This window comes from Salvia miltiorrhiza, chromosome 2, assembly GCF_028751815.1.
Source record: "Salvia miltiorrhiza cultivar Shanhuang (shh) chromosome 2, IMPLAD_Smil_shh, whole genome shotgun sequence".
Taxonomy (NCBI): Eukaryota; Viridiplantae; Streptophyta; class Magnoliopsida; order Lamiales; family Lamiaceae; genus Salvia; species Salvia miltiorrhiza.
This window is the reverse complement of record NC_080388.1, coordinates 75,540,589-75,564,364: the sequence shown is the minus strand read 5'-3', so window position 1 is coordinate 75,564,364 and position 23,776 is coordinate 75,540,589. Positions and strand designations below refer to the sequence as shown.

The 23,776-nt window shown below is 36.6% G+C and overlaps 4 protein-coding genes across 5 annotated transcripts; 1 reads left to right on the top strand and 3 right to left on the bottom strand.

Moving 5' to 3' along the window:
• Positions 1-4,751: 4,751 nt before the first annotated feature.
• On the bottom strand, positions 4,752-8,223 carry LOC131009529 (uncharacterized). Its single transcript, XM_057936927.1, has 9 exons — positions 7,634-8,223; positions 7,472-7,555; positions 7,162-7,271; positions 7,026-7,076; positions 6,759-6,902; positions 6,592-6,681; positions 5,989-6,101; positions 5,104-5,188; positions 4,752-5,020 (listed from the first exon to the last, which is right to left on the bottom strand). Exons 1-9 carry the CDS (start codon positions 7,743-7,745, stop codon positions 4,922-4,924), a joined length of 888 nt encoding a protein of 295 aa, XP_057792910.1. The 5' UTR covers positions 7,746-8,223; the 3' UTR covers positions 4,752-4,921.
• A 1,336-nt stretch (positions 8,224-9,559) lies between these two features.
• On the bottom strand, positions 9,560-14,910 carry LOC131009524 (rRNA (cytosine-C(5))-methyltransferase NOP2C). 2 transcript variants are annotated; one of them, XM_057936920.1, is made up of 13 exons: positions 14,794-14,910; positions 14,530-14,648; positions 13,669-14,020; positions 13,304-13,451; positions 13,013-13,150; positions 12,631-12,693; positions 12,223-12,344; positions 11,684-11,879; positions 11,375-11,589; positions 10,972-11,072; positions 10,697-10,778; positions 10,318-10,379; positions 9,560-9,957 (listed from the first exon to the last, which is right to left on the bottom strand). In XM_057936920.1, the coding sequence occupies exons 1-13, from the start codon at positions 14,872-14,874 to the stop codon at positions 9,843-9,845; spliced, it is 1,794 nt and encodes a 597-aa protein (XP_057792903.1). In that variant the 5' UTR covers positions 14,875-14,910; the 3' UTR covers positions 9,560-9,842. The 2 variants fall into 2 exon arrangements, with proteins under 2 accessions (XP_057792903.1, XP_057792904.1); XM_057936921.1 differs by having other exon boundaries at positions 11,375-11,586.
• An 864-nt stretch (positions 14,911-15,774) lies between these two features.
• On the bottom strand, positions 15,775-17,932 carry LOC131009527 (aspartyl protease family protein 2-like). Its single transcript, XM_057936924.1, has one exon. The coding sequence runs from the start codon at positions 17,575-17,577 to the stop codon at positions 15,967-15,969; it is 1,611 nt and encodes a 536-aa protein (XP_057792907.1). The 5' UTR covers positions 17,578-17,932; the 3' UTR covers positions 15,775-15,966.
• Positions 17,933-21,296: 3,364 nt separating this feature from the next.
• On the top strand, positions 21,297-23,669 carry LOC131009523 (pentatricopeptide repeat-containing protein At2g22410, mitochondrial). The gene has a single exon (XM_057936919.1). It carries the CDS (start codon positions 21,355-21,357, stop codon positions 23,365-23,367), a length of 2,013 nt encoding a protein of 670 aa, XP_057792902.1. The 5' UTR covers positions 21,297-21,354; the 3' UTR covers positions 23,368-23,669.
• Positions 23,670-23,776: the final 107 nt, after the last annotated feature.

The following is a 23,776-nucleotide window of genomic DNA, read 5'->3' as shown; positions in this document are numbered from 1 at the left end:
TTCATAAGCATATGTTGATGAAATATTTTAGGTAAGACTTTGGTGAAATCTGATTGCAATTAGATGGCCTATGCTTTTATGTTAATCTCTATGTCAACAGTGGTATATTCGGTATAAATGTGATTTGAATATATAGGGGAATATTATTTTATTATATTATAATTTCATATTTACAGGCTTACCTTTTTATGTCCGAGCATAATAAAAAAATTAAACATTGTTTTTTACACACTTCTTACTAACATCTACTTAATTGTTAAATAATTTTTGAAACATTGCAATTATAACATTATTTTTCAGAGGCCAAACTAATAAACTCAGATAACATGATTCTAATTTTTATTCAAAAATACAGCCAAAAACACAATACAAATTAACTATCTAGTACGGCATAAATAACTTATTGGGCCGAATATGTAACTTGCATTGTAACATAAAAACACTAGCTAAAATACAAAAAAGTGAAAACACACGTCCAATTAAAATAATAATATCAAGAAATTTCCCCCACGTCGGCAGGCTATTCAAACATACATTACAATCACTAAACTAATTAATCAATAATTAATTTCTTGGACTCATCGTTGTCTACTAACTAATCCCATCTCTTAAATCTCAATAATCCTTCATTCCACTCATTTTAATTGCTCAACCAATCTCAAGCAACAAAAGTAGAAGAAAAATGCTTAACAAGATCTTTGGCAACAAGAAGTCTAGTAATATCTCCACGGTTTCCACTCAAGGAAGGCATGCCACGCCTCCGGCCGGCCCGGCATCCGGCCCAGGGCATAGGCAATCCCGGGCCGTGAAGATCGTCCACGCCGGAGGGCACGTGGAGCACTACTACATGGCCACTCCCGCAGCTATGATCATACAAAAGAATCCCTCTTTCGTCCTAGCCCGGCCCGAAATCTTCCGAAGGCCTTGGGACTCGGTAGTCCGGCCCGAAGAGATCCTTGTCCCGGGCCAGAGGTACTACCTCGTGCCCCGCAGGACCGTGAAGAAACTCAGACGCCGAATCAGAAAACCTAGTGCAACGGGCCCGGGCTTCTCATTGGTCGAGAATGCCTCCCGGAGCAACCTATCATCCTTCAGTGGGATTCTGGTAAAGCCCGGGATAAAAACCAAGGCCCGAAACCTGCATGTGAGGTTTTTAGGCATTGACTCGGCTAATCAACAAGATTCTAGTGATGCAATTTCCAATCCCTCCAATAAAAAGAGTGGAAATAAATCTTCAAATGGCTCAAAATTGAGATTTGAGAAAAAAGAGAGGGCCCGAATTGAATTTGCATGGGAGCCCGCACTTCAATCCATCACAGAATGAAGATTTCGGATTAAGTTAATTTCATGTTACAATTAAGAGTAAGGTTTTTTTTTTTTTAAAATATAATGAAGAGTAAGTTAATCTTGTAACTTTCCTTCTTTAATGGTTAATTAACCATTTATATTCTTGTCCTCGTTCAATTTAATAAACGAATTTCTTGATATTGCTATATATAGCTAGCTTAGGTATTTTTTGTTTTGTTTTATGTGGATATGAGTAATAATGAAAGTAAATAAAGTTTTTGCATTAGTTTTTACATCTTAATACCTAAAACCCTAGACAAATCTCCCCTAATAATTCAGTGAGGTTTGAATAAAAGTTTGGTAGATCCAACATGCATCATGCAATATTGAGGCAAATTTAGGTACTTTTTTTTTTCTTTTGAAAGGCAAAAGATAATTCCTTTTTCCTAACTTACATAAACTTAAACCTAATTTTATGTGTATATATGCTTTTCTTTGTGTAGGAAAGTAGGTCAAACAATTTCCACCATTGTTAAAAGAAAAGACTATGCCATATTTACCAAAATTATGATTTTCTTTTTGTATCTCTTATTTTTAATTATCTTCAATCTCTATTTCATTTCATCGGTTCTCGTTTACTTTGTTGGATTAGGGCGAATATTTAGAAATTATCGAACAATACCAAATATTTATTTTCATTAATTTTAAATAGCATATAACCTAAAGCCCTTTGGTAATTATTTTGGATTAAGTGACTAATTGAGTGATAAATATTCAACCTAAAGATTGAAATGATTTTAACATCTTCTTGTTAGATTGTTAGTACATTAAAGTATAAATATGATATATTTATAATTTCATAAATACTAATTTATTCATGTATTTATGAATTAATTGTATTAGTAAATCAAGAAACTAGCTTTGATTTCAGAACTTTTCATAATATGACAATATAAATAGATTAAAACATGTGTGAGAATTAGAGATTGGACATTAACCTAACAATATATCTATATAAATACGCTTGCGACATCAACCGACTTTACATTTCTAATGTCCAATCCTAAAACAGTTGCACCACGTGCTTTTAGGTTTGTACACTTCTAAAAACAAAATTAAGGAGATTTTGTTTGTAACAATTTCCAAATTTTTAAATTTGTACATCTATAAAACTATTTTTATTTATAAATCATATGCATGCACTCATTTCAATTATCACGTTAGACTTATATTTGATGCATAAGTTAATTATAGTGAGATATATGTGGGTATAACTTTATAATTAATAATTATATCTTGAACCGTTCTAAATTTTTTCCTACGTGGTTCTATTAGAGATCCTATTTCTATTAAAAGTTAAATAAATAAAATTTGAAGCAAAATAAGTAATAATTAATTTCATGCCATGTGGTACCATATGCAATGTCTTGAGTACTTCTACGACATTTAATTTCGAACATCATATATAATCAATCAATAATCCGTATTATGTAAATGATAATCAATCATTTATTTCATATATAAAATCCGTATTATGTAAATGATAATCAATATAAAAAATTATAATACTTGGATAAGTGAGATAAATAAGCTCAACTTAGAAACCCTTAATTATATATACATATACATACAGTGACGGAGCCAGACTTTCAATTTAGGGGGTCCAATTTTTTTCAATAAAATTTATAATTAAATAAAAAATAACAAATTAAATTTAATTAAATTAAAAATAATATAATCATTAATACCATTATAATATCATTTAAATTAGAAAAAAAGTATCTTCCAAAATGACCTTCAAGTTCATACAAATCTAAAACTTCCTTGTCAATCACAATGTCAAATAGCTTAACTTGATAATGGCTGAGATGAAATCATATTTTTCTATTTTTTTTTATAATATATATGTGTGTGTGTGTGTGTGTGTGTGTTTTAATTAGACAACAATTCTTAAAATTTCTTTTAAAATATTTATAGAATCTAGATATCTGAGAATTTATATCATCATAAATAAATTAAATATAGGTGTAGTTTGCAAGGTTGCAAAAATATGATGGGAGTTGTTTCAGTTATTGCGCCAATTTAATCACCAAACATTTCGCTTTCAATTGTCTATCTACAAAGATAGGACCATAGCCTACTTGTGTGCTATTATTGCCTCACATATATATATGATCTATGCTCTTTCGACCAACTTGGTCGGCAGAGTGGACGATCTCGTAATTAAAAAGTTCTAATTTAAATTTTCGCTAACACTTTTTAATCGAACCGTTTGATAGTAAGTACTAAAACAAAATTAACTTAATACACTCCTATTATGATTTAGCATTCATGAGAAATTGATATTAGATCAAATCCAAATAATTTCAAAGTAGAACTAACTTTTTATTTTTCTTTTATGGATGGTATTTTACAATGAGAAGATTCCATGTACTACTTGTTTTAATCATCCAAAGTAGAATTAACTCTTTTTTCTTTCAACTCGAACATTTTTTTTAATCATCCAAAGATTAAGAAATTATTGTGTAAAAGAGAAATATAAAGGATTTAAGAAAATAGGTAAACGGCTCCATCAATCATATATAAAGGCGTTATGGTATTTACAACTTTATCACATAATTATTTCTTACCCGCATGAGAAAAGTTCATATAATTAGATAAACAACACTATCATATCCATCAATTCAACACATTGCCTGCCTATATATATAGCTTCCTCTTCCTCTTGCTCTCTCACTTCATCTCTCTCTCTCTCTCTCTCTCTCCAAGAAAATTTTAGGTATATAAAGAAGATGGACACTAGCCCATCTCCTTCATCTCTATCATCACTCACAACCAAAGATGAGTTTGAAGAGCTTGAAGTGGCGGAGTTCGAGGCCAACGCGCTATGGGAGCTGCTCCACGACGAGCCTGCAAGGGTCGAAGGAGAAGCTCCCAAGCAAGCTACGGAGGAGGTCACAAACTCGACTCCCAACTCAGCCGTTGAGAGCTACTGGTGCCTCAACGACAACAACACGGTCCAAGATTTCGACTGGTTTCATATGATGGAAGAAACCTCAATACCATGCAATGACATGGGAGGCTGGTATGGAGAGCCATGCATGGAAGAGATTCTTGAAATAGGAGACTACTCATTTTCACACACTTCACACACTGCACTTTTCTCAGATGAAATTGGGTATATAGGATTGTGGCAATGATAGTTAGAAAATCCCTCTATACCAATTGCCCAAATTTAGGGCTTTCTTCAACAGCCCTTTTACTCATAAATCACAAGATGATGGTAATAAACTAAGTTGCCACTAGCTATAATACATTCATATTTTTCACACTTTGTATCAGATTGGGACAGGGTCCCAGGGATACAATGAGAATCGAATCCAATTTCTCGTTATAACGTACCGTAGTTTCCCCTCTCATGTGTGGCTCGCAGGCTATTATCCTATTATAGAAACGTCAAGAGAGATTCAGAAATCCATTCCTTGAAAAGGCTACAAAATTTCCTGCTTCAAAATCATGACATGACATACATATGTTGAATCAATTTCATGGAGAATTCAATTAATGAAGAAAAACTTGATATTGATGAAACAAACAAACAAATATTATAAGATTCTTGTCCCTACGACTCTGTTCATTCGCCAAGAAACTTGCGTTTTTTGGAGGTGTTCATGTAAGGCCGATGGACCCATTCCGTTGGAGCTTCGTCTTGATCCATTGTTCCTAGTTTTATCTGAAACCCAAAGATTTGCCATGAAAATTTGATTGATGATGAGTTGCTGAAACATGCCTTTCTAGGTTAATATACAGTGGTACCTTGAAAAGGAACATTTCAAAGCGGGGACCAATCTCTTTCAGATCAACTGATTTAGGACCTCCACGTTTCTCGTAGAGATGATGCCTGCATTATAGGGTAAGTAAGAATCACCATGAAATAAGAAAACAGGCACAAGATACACAAACATGGATAAATCCATTGATAAAATACAATTGTGTGTTATCTAAATATTTTCAAGTTGCGTGCTAAGAAATTAAATATATTCTTCTGGTAAAACCTCAATACTTCAGAAGTTCATCTTCGATGACAATGGATTGTACAGCAATAAAGTATTTCATAAAGTCCAAGATGAGATGGAGTGACATATTGACTAGACTATTGTCAATGACATGGAGCTAGAAAAAAGCTTAATAAATCTTCAATGAGATGGAGTTCCAAAATTTTCAATTTTTCTATGAGGAAAATTAATCCAGAATAAGAAAACCGAAAACAGGAATTCTCAGCATGTGCTTTCTAACAGAAAGCTTTTCTACACTTGTACACCACAAGATAAAGCAAAAGATAACAAACTACGAAGCAGTAGTCAAATATATCTAGGTTTGTCTTAGATTAATTTCATTATTTAGTAGAGGTGAAATTACAACATTATGAATTCATAATGGAGGATGTCAACACGAAACATTGGAATAAAAGATGTCCCGGGAAGATTATAGGGATGACTTGTTTGTACTAGTAATGTTTTTCTTTTAGTGTTAAGTTGCTTGCGTAAAAGATGTGCCTGGTTGAAAATGGATAGCAGAACTAGCTCCTCATCTCTAACACACCACACATACACTACTAAACAAATGATCAAATAGATCTCAACCAACACCATGAGAAAATTGATCACAAATTCAGACGATAACAATAAAGAAGATGCCAACCTGAATGAAATCCAATCCGACTGAGGCTCACGAGCAAAAGTGATTATGCGCTTTGTATCTGGTTTGGGAACTGGAAAAAGATGCTTTAAAATGTTTGCAGTCCTCTGACCAAGCTGAAAAAATTAACAAATCCATGAAGATTAGCACTATTACCAAGCAAAACAAAATGAACAATGTCTGCCTTCTGTTGACTAAGATGCCAAAGTTTAAGAAATCAATGACAATTATCTATCCAAGTAAAATTTTAACATCCTCGAGCATCTAGAGACAGAAAGTTGGAACAATCAAGAACCACTCAAGCAACTGTTTTCAGACCATCACCCTGATATACTGAGCTACAGAAAACTGTCTCGTCTTTTGGTAAGTATTGATAATATATCAAGAACCCCAAAGGATGGAGAATACCAGATAAAGAAATTACTAACTTCCTTGATATAAGCCAAGTGTAATGCGATCCAAAAGGTATAAATCTCAATTGTGTTAGTTAAAACAAGACATGCACAGTTAAGCAGCACTTCTCATGAAAACACTATTAGAACTTCGATAACAAAATAGTTCCCCAAAGTAAGATTCATGAATCAGTTTCATGGAAGTATGACAGACCTTAGAGTTAAAGTTGTTAATGATCAAATGTGGGTAAGCCTCAGGCATTGTTCCAATAGCTTTCTTGTCCTTGATATCATGTCTCGTGACCTACATGAGATTCTTTCATCAGAATAATGTCAAAACAAAATTTAAATGCCTAGACTTTGAGAAGTCTACTTACTCACCACATTGTGTAATCGAAAGTATGCAGTGGGGCCAAAAGGTAGATGGCTTATAACTAGGCCATCTGGCACGCCGCGATTTTCGTGTACTGATATCACATCGGTAAAATCATGTGACCGGCATGTTTCAATAATTTCCGAGATAACCTAAAATATAATCGGCACATGGCATTAGCATAAACATAAACTGATAGGTTTGCTTTATCTTTCATCCAACATAAAGCACATAACGGATTTTCCAGATTTGACTGAACCACCTAGCTAACCAACCTGACCACCACGATTCATTCGCTGTGCATTTGGAAAAACAAACTTCAATTCCTACAGAAACAGCATAACATCGATGAGCACAAGGCACCAACCCATACATACTATGAACACAAGCCCAAATTAAACTCAGCACAACCTTCACAAACTGCGCAAGGGGAGCACTCGGATCTCGCGAAGTGATAAGCAAAATCTTAGGATCACTGACAGTTGCATTTGCATATTCATCATCAATGCTCGATCGGGGAACTATATTCAATTAAAAAAACAGAAAAAAACCAACTCAGTTTCGAATTCAAACCCACAATCTACCTCTTATATCTGAACATCAATCACTAAACAAGCAACACCTGTGTAACAAATTCGATGCTATTTACATCCTCCCGATTCTCAAGCTATAGAAGAACACAACACCATTCAAAAACACCAAAATTACATTAGAAAAATACCAGCGGTTTGTTCGTCTTCAAGGTCGATTTCCTGGCGGAGGGCGGCCTCCTCGTTCCTGAGCTCAGTAGGAATCGGCTTTCCCTCTAATTTCCATAACAGAACAACAAAAATGTTACCTATTGAAACTGAATTGCAACGGAAGAGCAGCAGAGGATAGTTACCTTCCAAGGCTTCGCGAATTTTGCGCTTCTTCTCGTAGAGCAAGCGCTCTTTCCCTTCCAAGCTCTTCCGGTAGAGATACTCTCTCCTCAATCTCACGTTTCTCTTCAACATCTCTCTCTTCGTCGCCCAAAATCCTCAAATCCTCTAAAACCCTAACGCCTGACAGCGAAAACCCTACTGATTTTCTTTTTCTCAAAAAAGATTGGTTTATTTTATTAATAATAATAATAATTTGCTTAACCAAAACAAAAGGGCCGGGGCGGGTCTAACCCGATTACCCGGCCCGCCTGCACGCCCAAGCAAATCCGCGCCAATCCATATTTCAAACCTAAATAAAAATAAAAACCTAAATAAAAGTATACAAGTTTTCAAAATAATCAGCAGCTATCTCTCCTTACAGCTCTCCTCCCTCCTCCATCCCCTTCTCTCTCTAATGGGCGGTAATTCTTCACGTTCACGGCATGTTAGTTCTTCATCTTTTGTAACCTACGGTAGTTCTTCACGGACCTCACAGCACGATAGTTCTTCATCTTTTGTAACGTACGGTAGATCTTCACCGGTGGATCTTTCGAAACAAAAAATATGTGCTATCTTGCGCTCGTTTGGAAGTCATTTTGTCTACATATTTGATCCACATCTAGATGATGGCGTCGCCGATGATGTTGATACAGTCAATTTAAACTGTATTGATCCGTATGTCAATGGCCAACAATTTGCGCCGCGAATGCCAAATCTTCTATTTAACGATCTCGACCCTCATCTTTGCTTCTGTGGGATCGGTGCAACGATCTACGTATTTGAAGGCATAAGCCATGATATGCTGGATTCAAAGTATTTCGGCAAATATGATGATGACACCATTTTAGTTGGCGTGTACAGCTTTCATCTGTCGGCCGAGTACTTGACGATGCAATCGGTGATACCCCACTTCAATAAAACTCATATGAATGAGGTTTATGAAATGCAAGGGCGGAAATGCTCACCCCAGGCAGTTCAATACGGTACTAACAAAATTTTGGTATTTTCTACTCAAATTGGGTTCGTAATGGATTATGGAAACATCACTGCTCATCCTCATTATTTGGTTGATTTTGAATTATATAATAGTGAGTCTAATGTGTTTATGTGTTTATCGAATCAACGCAATTTATTTTGCGTTGATAGATGGTGATGGGAGTCCGTTAGTTTTTACACCGACAAACAATATTGAATGGGGTGATAAATCTGGTTTTCGTAGTTCATTTACAATTAGGGCATTCACTTTTATCGATGATCATACATTTGTGGTTGGACCAGACTTTGGTGGAACAAAGTTCTGTTTAGATATATCTTCTGAAGAACCAAAATGGGAATTATGGGAAGGGACGCTTTCTTCTTGTCATGGTCAGCATCTGGGGAGTAGAAATGGTCGTTTGATCTTCAATTCATATGGCGCTTATGAAGCTGGGAAGAAATCTGTTGATGTATTTCCTTTTCCATTGTGCTCGAGTCTTTCAAGTTCAATTTATGGGAATAATTCCTTGATCGCACTGTTGGAGCACACCCCAGAATATGTGGTTTGTATCATGCAAACAGCACATGATTATTACGGAATGTCATATTGGACTATGGACGTGATAAAGCTCAATGATGAAGAATTCAAGCATATGAATGTTGAAGGGCGATTTGCTACACGCATGAAGTCTTTCAAATTTCGTAACCGTTGTATGCCTAAGCGTACCTCTATTTCGGCCTTGTTTCCTTTGTAGAAATTGTAGTTAATATTTTTTTGTTCTTAATTTCCAATTTCAATATCATTTGTTTTTTTTTATATATTTCTAATTGATGTTATTCTTGTTATTGATGGGATTGAAATAATTGTGAGAAATTGGTATATATCAAATGCAAAGTACATATCATGAAATTAAATATATATCACAAATGAATTAATCAATTAAAATATAATTAAAATATATATCACAAAACGATGATGCTATATCTCAATTGTAACAATGAACTACTCAAAAAAAAAATTGTAACAATGAATTGTTAAATACAACATTTGGATACTGCATGCTTCTTGACAAATCATCACTACAACATGGGGTTCGAATTCACATCTGCTCATGGTAACTTTTTCTCTACTAGAGAAACAAAAATGTTCAGGGAACAACACAAGGTCGAAAGAATGACGAGCATAGTCTCGAGGCATGTGAATTTTACTAAAAGTTAGATGTCTTTGGTACCTACGTTGAACTTGGCGATGAAAAAGCCCATAGTATCGAGTTCTGAGGAAGGATCGAATCTCTGAACAAGATCCTCTTCACCGGGTCTTAACCATTCCCTGAAAAATTGGAACATCAGATGAATTTCACATATTTGTAGCTTGAGATTTTCCAGAGATAAGGCGGGGGTCAGCATACGCCTAGCCTAATATAAAAGTATAAAGAGGTGGTTTTAAATGTGTGAGAGAAGCTAAAGTCTCAAAATTATGGTATGCATGTCCTACGCCTGTGTTATCCTGTGTCCGTGGTTCATATCGTCTCAAACAATTGCCAGAACCGCCTGATTTACGCCATTAGTAGCATGTGTACTCCAAAAAGAGGGTCATACAGCATCACTTAGGGTGCCAGATTAGGAACTCAATCCTTTATGAATCTACTGAATGAAACAACACGAGTTTTCGTCCAGATTAGGAACTTACTCCTGGTATCCATCCGAAAATTGACAACTTCCAACAAGGCCAGGTCCTCCTACCTTTGGATGCTGTAATTGAAAAACAGATCTAACAATCAATAACATTCACCAACATGAATTAACATGTTTCATTAACTGAAAAGTACCAACATGTTTCAATAGCTGGAATAATAATCTTAAACATATTCATCATGTATGGTACAGAATATAATTATTACAACAATTTGTAGTGCTGTTATTATGGTTTTATAATCGTGGATCTAACAAGAGATATGAGTGTTTGAGGTAAAATGTTCGAAAGTAGGTGACTCTAGATTATTGAATACACACAAGACGTTTAAGGGTCTTTGTATCTATCTCTACAGACTGAACATTTTCGAGCTAACCTGTGATGCCAGTGAGAGAAACTTGTATGTGTCCAATGCATATCTAACCAGTGCCTCGTTCTCACCCGGATTTATTGTACACCTGCAGTTTGAAAACACTAAGAAGTGATATTCTACTTTTAAAAAAACAGGATAACATACAGAACAGTGAAAGCTATGCTGAAGGAAAAGCTTAAAAGATATAGTAATTAATGCAAGCACTTAGAAATAGAAATACAATAACAAAAGAAACAATCATAGTTTATCCCATATGCCCAAGTTGATAGAATGCTTACGTTGAGTACACAATGACTCCACCAGGGCGAACAAGCTGTACAGCCTGGTCAAACATCCGCCTCTGATACTTGGCATGGCTTCGTAAAGACTCCATAGTATCCTGAAAGCAAAGATGGATATAAAAGACAAATTGTTAGTCAAGCAACAGATAAGACATACTTTTGAAATGCATAGGGCACACGAGTTTCTAATCCAACAAATAAGTATGGGATGTTAATGACAGTATATCTCCGAAGTAATTGAATAATATCTAGTTTCATTCCCATTTACCAAAGGCACAAGTACACAGCACACTAAAAAATAATAACAATGTAAATGATGTTTCAACTCTAGGTATGCATGTATAACAAAACTATCTCAGATCTTAAGAAGAAAAGAGAAGACTTCAGAACTGGACCGTACCTCTCCAGAAAACAACCGAGGTCTTAGACCAAGAGCGGAGCAAGGAGCATCAAGAAGAACCCGATCAAAGCTATTAGGCAAAAAACCTTTAGACTTTTCAACTCTTCCACCTAAAGAGTTATTTCGGCCAGGCCCATTTCTCATTATCCGCATGTTCTTCCTGAGCTCCGCTTTACTGGTGTACTTTTCATTCTTTGGTTGATCAAGGGTAGCTACTATGTCCAATCAAGAGGGATGAAAAACAATAAAAAGTCAGAATTACCGAGTAACCAAGCAACAGTATAACCAGAACATCACCATGAGTATAACCTAGAGCAGTATCTGATATTTTCTCAATGCCACATTTTGGTGACTCGGGGTTTTGAATGCTCTCATTCAGCTCGCCCTGTGGAGCATCCTGATTATCAGATTTATTTATACGCTGAACAGATTTAAGAGCATCAAGCTTATAAGTAGTTATACACTTCAATCCCAGTTCAGCTGCCAATTTCTGGATCTCGAGCACCTGAAAATGGAATGTATCAATAAGTCATACAATACATTCCAATAAAAAGATTTGCAAGACACAGAAAAGCAAGTAAAGACAGTGATTTAAATAAGTTTGAAACAGAAGACTATAAAGCTGCTTCTGATACTTTTGCGTCACTTTTTTAGTCTTTTCATCTCCTGGACAGATTAAGGAAATCCTGATAACTTCTAAATGGCTAATTCATTGGTACCCTGGATAGCATCCCCAGGATATGCAAGGTAGCAGGCCACTTGGTCATTGTTTAATAGGAATGTGAATTGATAAATGAAGATTTGACAGAAAAATATTCATAATCACCTGTAAAGTTCAGAAGGTGCACCTTATTGTGAGATCGATCGGCTGCAATAACCTCTCCTTTGTCCTTCATGAGGATTGCAATTGCTGTGGTTTTACCTCCAGGAGCTGCACACATGTCTAATATCTTCTCTCCCTCTTGAGGATCTACAATAAAGATAGAATGGGAAAGTTAGAATGGAAAAACATAGACATTGAAAAGAACAAGAAGGAGGCTAAGAGCCAAGCTCCTTGATGGTGACAGCTATGCATCTAAACCAGCACTATTTCACCAACTACTGTCAAGCTTTATTGGTGCCCTTGGAGCACCAATTACTCTTCTAGACAGTAACATTGACTCTAAGCTTCAACAGCACACATGAAATAAGAGAAGTGACAAAAATTGCTAAAAATATTCCTACAACTAAACCAGTATGGTCAATAGGTTACATACCTAAGGCATGTGCAGTGATGATGCTGGGGAGATTCTGAAGAAAAATTTCCCCCTCAAGTAAATCTGCAATATCAATATATCATAGTCCAGTTACCAATATAAACTTTTTATACATAGAGACAATTGAGCATTCAGGCCAACAGGCCACTAAGTAGCTTAGGAGATTCTAGAATACCATTGATTGCTAACCACATTTGAGTTATTCTATATTTTCCAATGATTCTGTTTCAAACTCAGAAAATAATGTAAAGCAGCTGAGAGTGAGTGCTATCACAGCCACATTGCAGCTGAATAAAATATATACATATCGACACTCAAAAGAATACACCATGCATCTCATGAAGATATTCTTGTGGGTTGCAAAAAGACTAGAACACTGTACCGTTGAATGAAGGTAGGTTAAATACTCTGTTATTCAGGTCTAAAGCAACTCCTTGAGGTACCCGGAACATCCCAGCTCTGGACATCATACTGACTCCTTGACCAATGTAGAGGCCGTTCCGTTCAAAATAAAAAGGATCTGCAACAAATACAAAAATGTCTGTAACTAATAATAGAAATGTAATAAGTCCAAACATATCCAAACTGAAATACAAGCCTCCAGGATATGGTAGGCAGGCAAGACTAATGAAGCAAAATAAATCGCGAAAAGCCCAAGGGGAAGTATCCATGCCTGTTTGTGATCCCTGAAGTACAGTTCCACGTGTAAAACCAACTCCCCATCCACCATCAGCACCAGGCTGCTCCACAGCAACCGAAACTGCAACTTGTTCCCCTTTCTCCACGTGAGCACTACAGGCCAAAACACCAGGTACATACACCTAAACATAGAATATCACAAATTGGTAACAAAAAGAATTGCATTTCTTGTACCTTGTTTTGCATAAAATGTCCAAATAGAATGTGGCCCTCTCCAAAAAAAAAAAAAAAAAAAAAAAAAACTTATAGAATGTGGCTCGCCCTTCATTTTTGGCTCTAATTTTAAGGTGGTTTTCTTAAAAAAACAGTTCCAGTTAAGGTGCTACATTGCATACTTACATGAGCACCACGAAGAACTGCTTCTGCACATTTCCGGCTCACAATCACCTCCTTAGGAGGTTTGTCTTCCTTATACCCATAATCAATAGTATGTGGTCCTGACCCTTGGACAAAAATTACATAGTCTAGACAGGGTATCTTACACTTCGAAATGAAAGAATTTTTCACAGAAGCGTCTGGGAGACCATCTGGTTCAGTTGCAATACCATCAGAGCTATGAATAGCATTGGTTCCTTTAGAAGGATCACTTTGCCACCCATTCTCCTGTAGTAGGGAACAAAGCTTCTTGATGACAGAGTCACTTGTTGACTTAAGTGTATTCACTCGAATACAAGAGTAACACGATGGCTGCCTGAAAAAAGGATAAGAATTAACTAACAAGAGGGTAAAAGTTCAAGCAGCAAGCACGATCCTTAACTAATATATAAAGAGGAACAACAATCACAATTAGATTCTGTGCAGAATATCTGCATAAACTTTTATCATTATCATCCAATACTATAAATAAACCAAAAATGTTGCTCAATGCTGACAAGATATACGAGATTAAACGCAAATATCAAGACCAGCATGAAATTCTAATATCACTTCCACACATGTCAATACTGTCTAATGCTTTGGAAAACGCATTACAATTTTACAATCTAGACAGCCATCAAACACAGCAGCATCCAGTTAAGAGACATTCTGCGCAACAAGCTAGGATTTCAGCTCACGAGAACCCCTCAGAAATCAATCATCCATACACGAACCGAAATAATCAATAATCCATTACATATACCAGGTGATGAAAATAATAAATGAAACTCCAACCAATAAGAAAACACTGATAGAGAGAAAAGGAGCAGAGTAAAACCATACGTGAGGGCCTTGGAAATTCGAGCGAAATGATCAGCTCCATAGGCTTTGACGAAATACTCTTCCACTTGAGGATTCCAGCGCAATGTCGGATTGTAACAATATCGTTCCGATGGATCCATCTGCACTCACAAATTAATCAATCAGCTCAGCAAGCACGCGCACACACACACTGTATAAATACATTTATACATACATACATAGATTGATACATATATATATACATGGAGAGAGAGAGAGAGAGAGAGAGAGAGAGAGAGAGAGCACCTTGGGAATTAAGGGTTTATGGTGGTGGAGAGAGGAGAGAGTTCTGCAGAGGGTTTTGAGAAACGCTCTCTCTCTCTTCATTCAACTTTTTTTCCTCCCAAATTTTTGACTTCGGCCATTGTTACTATTTACAGTAAATAAAAAAATAAAAGGTTGCAATATTTATTTATCAGTATATGAAATTAATTTAACATAATTTAAGTATATTTGAAGTAAAAAAAATGTTAGAGGAAAATTATAATAAAAAAATAAAAAATATCCAATATATGTTTACTTCCTCTTATTTTAAAGTTTATGAATAAGATGCCATTCAATATATAGATTTTCAAATAATTCAAATGACAATTTGATTATACCCGAATTTTTTTTTAGTTCAATATATTTATATTATTTACAGTGACTTGCAAAAACATAATGTGACAGTGATTACAGTGATTTTTTTTCAGAGCCAATTATATTATAGTGATTTGTGTTAATATACATTTTCATGTGTTCCTAGTTTAACATTTAGTTTTTTATTTATAAGAAAAATCATACCATTCCAACAAAAAAGGATAATGACAAATGTATTATTATTATTTTATTTTATTTTTTAGTTCATGGAAACCTGCATGATTAGCATGATTATTATGATAATTGTGGTTATTTTCACCATGATTAATCCATAAGAAAATGACTAGCACTTGCGTAGACGTTACATTTTCCATTTTTATTTTTTCTCCATAACAATAGTAAAATATAATTTGCTGAAAAATCCCTCCACATATTATGCGTGTTGATATATATATATATAAATGAATATAAGCACATTATCATGTCCAACTTAAGCCATCAAAATAGAAAATTTCAACTCATTGAAACACTAACAATATCAATTTACACCAAACTCTAACAATTTGGACAAGAATGTGTCCATATTCACAAAAATTTAAGTGGGGAGTTGTAAAATTTGGATCAAGTGAGCACATTTCACATCAAGAATCCAAGATCAATACCAACAATTGCATTAATCAATATTATATAATATATGAATGATCTAAAAGCCCTAAACATCATGACAAATTATTGCATCATGGCACCTCTAGGCATTAGTATTCCCTCCATCCCATAATGTTTACAGTTTCCCACCAAAAACAACTCTAAAACTATACAAAACAACACACACACACACTCCTACATCTCAGCACACTTAGTTGGAGCAAATCCAAGCCTAGACTCCTTAGTATCATACAAGATATGGAAGTTCTGTTGTTGGTAGTTGCCGATGATCGATAAACCCGACCGAGGGGTCCCGAGGATGGCTAGACACACGATATCATCGGGGTCGAGCCTAATGAAGTAGTTCCCGGGCGGGAAGTTCCACACGGCTCCATCCATGAACACGATGCCAAACGAGGGCAAGTAGGGCTCCTCCACACCGGACACGTTGTAACACGGATCAAGGATCGGGAAATCCTCCACGACCGGGTACCGGCTCATCCTCTCCACAATCGCCTCCTTGATCATCCTATAGGCCGGCTCAGCAAAGTAGCTGAGGGTCGTGCCCGAGTCTATGATGGTGCCACCACTCCCGTCCGGGGAGAGCCCCCACGTCTCCTCCGGGATCCCCAACACCTCCCCTTCGACCACAATCGACCTAATCCCCACGTAGTAGAACGTGTCGACCGGATTCTCCCTCCCGCCCAACAACGCGGTGAAGTTCAACTCCGGATGCCTCAACAACTCCTCGTCCTCACCAAAGATGAGCTTGCTACTCACACTAGCATTGCTATTCCTATCGACCAAGCAATACGAGAACGAGTGGCCGTACAACGACTGCAGCTGAGACGCGAACGACAAGGGGCCCCGGCCCAACCCTAGCAACCCGGCCGCGCCATGGAACAACCCCCTGTTCCAATGCCCACACCCAAACATCACATTCTCCACCTTCCTAAACTCCAAATCCTTGGAAAACGACGTCATGTTCACCGTGAACGTCTCCAACGCGAAGTCCCCCGTCGTGTTGGAGCTATCACCATACCAATAGTAGTAAGGGCAGCTCTGGTTCCCACCCCTGCAAGCCTGAGGGGGCTCAGGAGAGGAAACCAGCTTACAAAGGGGGTCATCGCAGCTCACATTCCGATACGAAGTCGACTCGTTCGGGTCGTAAAACGCACCGTTTTGCTCGAAGCAATCCAAGCAAGGAACACATTGAATCCAGTTGAGATCAGAGCCGGTGTCAAGAATCAATGAGAAGTGTTTAGGAGGTGTGCCAATGAACACATCCATGAAGTACTCGCCGGAGCCGAGGCTCACCCCGGACTCCAGCGTCGCCACCAGCTTCCCTCCTCCTCCGCCGCCGGAGCTCACCTCCGGCGCGGCGGCGGACTGCGGAGAACGGCGGCGATCACCATTTTTCTTGATTCTTGAAGGCAAATTTTGGTTCTTCTTCTCGGTTATTCTTGTTTGGAATGTCTGAATTCGATTCAAATCCTTCGCCGTCGACTCCGCGACGCAGTCCGCCGGCTTAGCTCCGACGTGGCGGTGCTTCATGTTCAGTACAACGGTTGGTCTAACCTTAAAATCATCGACCTTGACAACACCATCATCAAGAAGCAAGGTTTTGTCTGAATTTGGCTTCGGGAAGGAGCAATCCGATTCATCGGCGGCGGCGGCGGCATTGAAGCTGGGGATTTCCATGGCTGTGAAAGTGGAGGAATTAGAATTCCCACCTCCATTAGCTGATGAAAAGCCATGGATGAGTAAACACAAGCACAACACAGCTTGAAAACACTTCGACACCATGAGAGAGAGATAGAGCTAGAGAAACACCAGAAACTTTTTGAAATTGACGAGGAATCGAGAAGGGTAATCCCAGAATCAAAAACCCAAAATAAAAATCCTTTCTTGGTAGAGTTTCAAACACCAAGATTCAATTTTTTTTTTTTTACTGTGGCGTGCAAACTCCCAACTCCCTCTTCAAGAAAATGTATGGAGGAAATGAAAATGGGAGAAATGCAGCAAGAATTTGAAGATGAAAGGGAAGAAAACGAGGGGCAAAATGGTGAAGGAGAAATTTTGGGGAGTGGATGTTTCAAAGGAGGAGACTTTGAATATTGCAACTTTTTGGAGCTGCCCAATGCCACCTTTGACGCGGTTTCACATAAGAATGCTGTAAGAATTTGCAATTTTTAATGGAGATTCAGCAAATGGGAGTGGGGATTTTGAGAAGAATTGACTCAAACCGAGGAAAATTGGGGGACAAGATTTCTTGTTTTTGGATTAAATGGAAAATAAACCGTTTTTTCAAGAAATGGTTTTTCGTTTTTTCGACTTTTTGTGTGCAAAAAATGTGTTGGACTTTTAATTTTAATAAAATGGAAACTGTTGAATTGATTTATTTGAATTTCAATACTTGGTGTACTGTTGTTAAAAAAAAGAGACAAAATGAAATTGTTGAAAATTTCTATAACAAGAAAGTGAATAAATTTACACTTTTTAAGTCATTAATAGAGGGTTTATTTTACATTATTGATAAATATATAATTGAGTATTTTTATCGTTAAAAATAAAATTTCACTGATGTCATTCTTTCAATGAGATATAAATCAAGCAAAACTAGTTTAAATGAGCAAGTGATTAATCTTACTGCTCCCTCCGTCCACAATAAATGTGATTTTTTTGTCATTTTCGTCCGTCTATGATAATTGTGGTTTTTTCATTTTATGACATATACCTTAAATTTTTACCTTAATTCACACACAATATTTATTAAAAAAAAAATCATCACACAAATTATTTATTAATTACCTAGAGTTTCTTTCTTCACTTTATACACACATCTCAATATTGTCTTAAAATTTGTATTTTTTTATCTATCAAAGTTAATTATTCAAATTAAACTACTTCTAAAAGACTAAAATAATTGAAACTTTGAATGGGGATATCATTAAAAGTGTATTATTCTTAAATTGAACATTTAGAGATCGTGCATTTTGTATAGGCCGCTTTAAAATAGTTTTAATTCCAACGTGAATAATTTTATGAAAGGGGTAGCAATTTTTTTTATATTAAAAAAAAGATGTAGTATTTCTTGGCATAGGTAAGAGCTCCAATATAAATTCGACGCGTGGTTATTCAAATTGGTGAATGAGTCACCGGTTTAATTTTCAATAGTTTCAAGGAAACAATATATATAAATAAATATACATTTTTAGATTTTCGCAAATATATTTTTGAAAATTTTTTATGGTTCAATTGACCTCTTAAAATTTGCATTATCACTATTAAAATACAATAATGTGACGAAATATTTAAGTAGTGATTAAATTAACAAAAGCTCGATAACCAAATTAGCAATAACAAAAAAATATAAATTATTTATTATCGTATTTATGAATGTTAAGGATCTTAAGTTCGAATACCACAAACATATTCTAAATCGAGTATGTTACACCAAAATTTTAAAATATAATTTACCTGTGTTTATCTATTTATACGTCGTATACAAATGATTTCATAAGTGTAGAGCTTATTTCATAATCATCTTAAATAACGACTTCGAATTTCCTCCAAAAATAGAAAGAAATAATTAATGACCCAATTATTACACTCAAATACCATAAGCGATGAGCTAAGTCGTAACACATTTTTACTTTTTTCATTAACTTAATAGTGGAGTCCAAATTAAACAAATTAAGAAAATGTAACGCATTGACAATTTTGCCCCCTTGCTCGAATTAATTTTCAAGTCTAAACCATTGAACTTGTCTAATTGGAAAAAAATAAACAAAATGGTCAATTTTCTACTATGTTAATAATCAGCCATCATTAGTTGACTCTTCATATAAATTTAAAATGGTTTTTAATAGTCCCCACGTTATTGCGCCATATGTTGTGAATTGTGGTTTGTGGTTTTTTATTTTTATTTTTTAATTTCACAAGCCGAAAATATATGGCGATCATACTAAAATTAAAAAGTTAAATATTTTGTTACGTGAGCTAAAATATCGAATTTTGGATGGTCTAATTTGGTTAACTGTGAAAGTAACAAATTACTCAAAATGTTTATTAAAAAAAAATATTGCTCAAAATGCATCCATAAATAATAATTGCATATAGTTAGTAATAAGAATATACTTTCTCAAAGTTCCATTTTTATGGTGATATTTGCTCATCGATGACAATAAAGTAACTTTAATTTGAAATTTAAAGTTGATATAGATGGATCATGATCAAATAAATATTAATATAATTTATGTGCCATTAATTGACTCAAACTCAATCAACATCATAAAAGTTAATTGTAGCATATTTTATTGCGTAAAGGGTTGATTGTTGCTTTTTTCTCTTAAATATAATAAAGTGAGATATAATCAATCTCAAAATAGATTTAACAAACATTAAAGTTAGACAATTAAATACCCTACACGATTTAAGCAAATGAGTAGAGGACTCAAATTTCCACATATATAAGTTTTTAAAATTGAAAAGAAAAAATAAAATCTAATTGGTCATATTTCATTGGATCACTTTGATTTTGATGGATTTAAGTATACTTACAAAATTGGACAGGGTTTATGACCGGTTTAATTATTAAAATATAAAAATATTAAGACTGAATTATAGTGATGAAAATGAAATATGTATAAGTGATAAAAAAAAGAGTAGCGGTGTAGACAAACTAATTTGACTACAAAATAAACTCATATTTCTTGTAGGGCATGACAAAATCTTTATTTGATTAATTATGATATTTGGAATTAGTTATCCAACTACTTTTTTCTATGGTGGGTCAATACAACTTAAATTCAATAAATAAAATAAAAGTCACGAGATAAGTCAGAAAACAACCATCATTCTTAATAGCTTCTAAATACATGAATTTTCATATATTTTTAATTTATGACATAAATTATAAATCTCACTTCTAATTATATAACCTTTCATCAAAACTACAAGAATTCAATTTATAAACAGCGTAATATAGACAACAAACTTCGAAAAATGTTATCTATATTGAATTGTGAACTCTCTGTGGCGTTCAATATTTCATAATCTCGTTCATTCATATATAATCAATTTTAAAATTGAGTGACAATTTTATAGTTATATTAAAATTAAAGATTTATTTATAAACTATATTTTTCCTTTTATTTCCTATTTTTATCTTTTTATTTATTTTTTATTTCTTTTGATTTGACTAATTATAAAATATTTAATATGCACATCAAATTAAAGATTATAATAAGAGCTTTAATTTGATATATTTGTTTTATAATGTAAAAATTATATTTATTTAAACATTAATTTTTTAAAAAATTCTCTCTCCTCTCTTATATTATTTTAAAATAAATCTTTCTTTTAATTCTCTCCCCTTTTCTTAGTATCAATTTTTATTATTGTGAATTCATCTTTATTTATACATTTTTATACTAATATTTAACTTAAATAAAGTTTTTTTTTATTATATTTATAAATATGATAATTAAATTAAAATCAAATTGCTAGTTTAAGGTAATAAGCGCCGCGCCGCCGGCGAGGTAGAAGGCAGGCATTTTGGATGTGTGTGTTGTGCGTGTAATGCTGTTCCGCTTCATCCATAGCCGGCAACAATGGCGTTCCCTCAAATTCCGTCATCTTCACACACTCTCTCTCCCACCCACAGCTAACAAACCCCCCAATTCTAACTGGAACACAACCCACAGATTCGTGCTCTCAAATCCCACTCTCTCTCTTCTGGAGGCCAAATGCAAATCCATTTCCCACCTCAAGCAAATCCAGTCGCAAATGCTCGTCACCGGCCTCGCCCTCGACGCCCTCGCCTACAGCCGCTTGGTGACTTTCTCAGCGCTTTCTCAAACGGGCGATCTTCGTTATTCCAAAAGATTACTGTTTGCGATGCCCAACCCGAATGCGTTTTCTTGGAATGTGGTGATTAGGGCGATCGTGGAGAGCCGCTGCCCGTTTGAAGCTCTGATTTTGTACAAGAAAATGTTAGTTTTCGTGAGGCCCGATAACTATACTTTCCCTTTATTGTTCAAAGTTTGTGCTAAATTCTTGCTTTCCCGCTTGGGGCGTGGGATTCTGGGTCATGCTGCGAAGATGAATTATGACGGCGATACATATGTGCGTAATGCTTTGATTCATTTCTTGGCTGCTTGTGGGGAGTTGGAGGCTGCGCACCAAGTGTTTGATGAAAGTCGTGTGAGGGACTTGGTTTCTTGGAACTCTTTGATCAATGGGTATGTGAAGAGTGGGAGAGGGGAGGAGGCTTTGAGGGTGTACGGTGGGATGGAGAATGTTGTTGATCCGGACGAGGTCACGATGATTGGTGTTGTTATGGCTTGTGCTCAGTTGCAGGATTTGGAGCTTGGCCGTAAGTTTCATCGACGTATAACGGAACGAGAGGCGAATGTGGGGGGCGTCCGCCTTGCTAACGCGCTTCTGGATATGTACGTGAAGTGCGGGGATCTTGAGAAGGCGAAGGAGTTGTTTGAGAGGATGGAGGAGAAGACGGTGGTGACTTGGACCACCATGGTGGTGGGGTACGCGAAGCACGGCTATTTTGACGTTGCTCGGAGGCTCTTTGATGAGATGCCGGAGGAGAAGGACGTTGTCCCGTGGAACGCGATGTTGAGCGCTTATGTCCAAGCCCAGCATGGGAAGGAAGCGTTGGCTCTGTTTCATGAGATGCAAGCAGAGGAAGTCGAACCGGATGAGGTGACCATGGTTAGCTGCTTATCTGCCTGCGCGCAGCTTGGAGCACTCGACGTCGGAATCTGGATTCATCGCTACATTGAGAAGCATAGCCTCTCCGTGAACGTCGCTCTCGGCACGGCCTTGGTGGACATGTATGCCAAGTGCGGCAACATCGCGAAGGCGCTGCAGGTTTTCCACGAGGTTCCGGGCAGGAATGCTTTGACTTACACAGCTATAATCGGGGGGTTAGCGCTCCACGGTGATGCACGGGACGCGCTGTCTTGCTTCCACGAGATGATCCGCGGTGGCCTGAGGCCGGATGAAGTAACCTTTCTCGGGGTTTTAACGGCCTGCTGCCACGGAGGGTTGGTGGAAGAGGGTCGGAAGGTGTTCTCGGTCATGAAATCCGAGTTCAACACTTCCCCGGAAGTCAAGCACTACTCGTGCATGGTGGACCTTCTTGGCCGGGCCGGTCTTCTTAACGAGGCTATGGAGCTTCTCGAGAGCATGCCCGTGGAGGCGGATGCCGTGACTTGGGGAGCCATGTTTTTCGCCTGTCGGAAGCACGGAAACGTCGAGCTGGGGGAGAGAGCTGCGATGAGGCTTCTTCAGCTGGATCCTTATGACAGTGGGATTTACGTGTTGCTCGCGAGCATGTACGTCGAGAGAAAGATGTGGCGCGAGGCCGAGGAGGTGAGGAAGATGATGAGGGAAAGAGGAGTAGATAAGACCCCTGGTTGCAGCTCCATTGAAGTTGATGGAAATCTGTTCGAGTTCATAGTGAGAGACAAATCGCATTCTCAATCAGACCAGATATATGAGTGCTTGGCTCAGTTAACAAAACAAACAGGGGTAGTGGAATGCATAACTGGTGAGATTATGTTTGGCTCCTGAAATAGGCTGCCTTAGTACTTAGCAAGATACAACAACAGATTAATGAATGAGTCGATTTGTGGATGAGTCGACCAATGCAGGGCATTGACTCATAACTGACTTCCGTGGATGAGCCTCCAACCGACTCAATAGATGTGGATGCTCTAACTTGTGCTATGGTTGGACTTGGTATACTATGGAATGAATACTTAACGAGCATGAGGAAATCCGGTGAAAATGCTAAGCAAAGGCGTCATAAAATGTTACTCCCTCCGTCCCATTACTAATGCTCGATTCCTTTTCTTACAAAATCACGTATATTTTCAAGTTAAGTTTAAATCGCAGCCTCGAAAACATGAAGTCAACATATTTTACTATTCCTCCCATCCCACCATAAGCGAGGCAATTTTTTTTAGCACGAGATTTGAGA

Bases quoted from the DNA above. Each gene is read 5' to 3' on its own strand.
- LOC131009529 (XM_057936927.1), bottom strand. From the start codon at position 7,745: ATGTTGAAGAGAAACGTGAGATTGAGGAGAGAGTATCTCTACCGGAAG. The intron at 6,102-6,591 runs GTCTGTCATACT...TAATTTTTTCAG, and splicing joins TTAACAACTTTAACTCTAAG to CTTGGTCAGAGGACTGCAAA. The intron at 5,189-5,988 runs GTTGGCATCTTC...CCTATAATGCAG, and splicing joins TCGGATTGGATTTCATTCAG to GCATCATCTCTACGAGAAAC.
- LOC131009524 (XM_057936920.1), bottom strand. From the start codon at position 14,874: ATGAAGAGAGAGAGAGCGTTTCTCAAAACCCTCTGCAGAACTCTCTCC. The intron at 14,649-14,793 runs GTGCTCTCTCTC...TTGTGAGTGCAG, and splicing joins ATAAACCCTTAATTCCCAAG to ATGGATCCATCGGAACGATA. The intron at 14,021-14,529 runs GTATGGTTTTAC...TCCTTTTTTCAG, and splicing joins CGAATTTCCAAGGCCCTCAC to GCAGCCATCGTGTTACTCTT.
- LOC131009527 (XM_057936924.1), bottom strand. From the start codon at position 17,577: ATGGTGTCGAAGTGTTTTCAAGCTGTGTTGTGCTTGTGTTTACTCATC.
- LOC131009523 (XM_057936919.1), top strand. From the start codon at position 21,355: ATGCTGTTCCGCTTCATCCATAGCCGGCAACAATGGCGTTCCCTCAAA.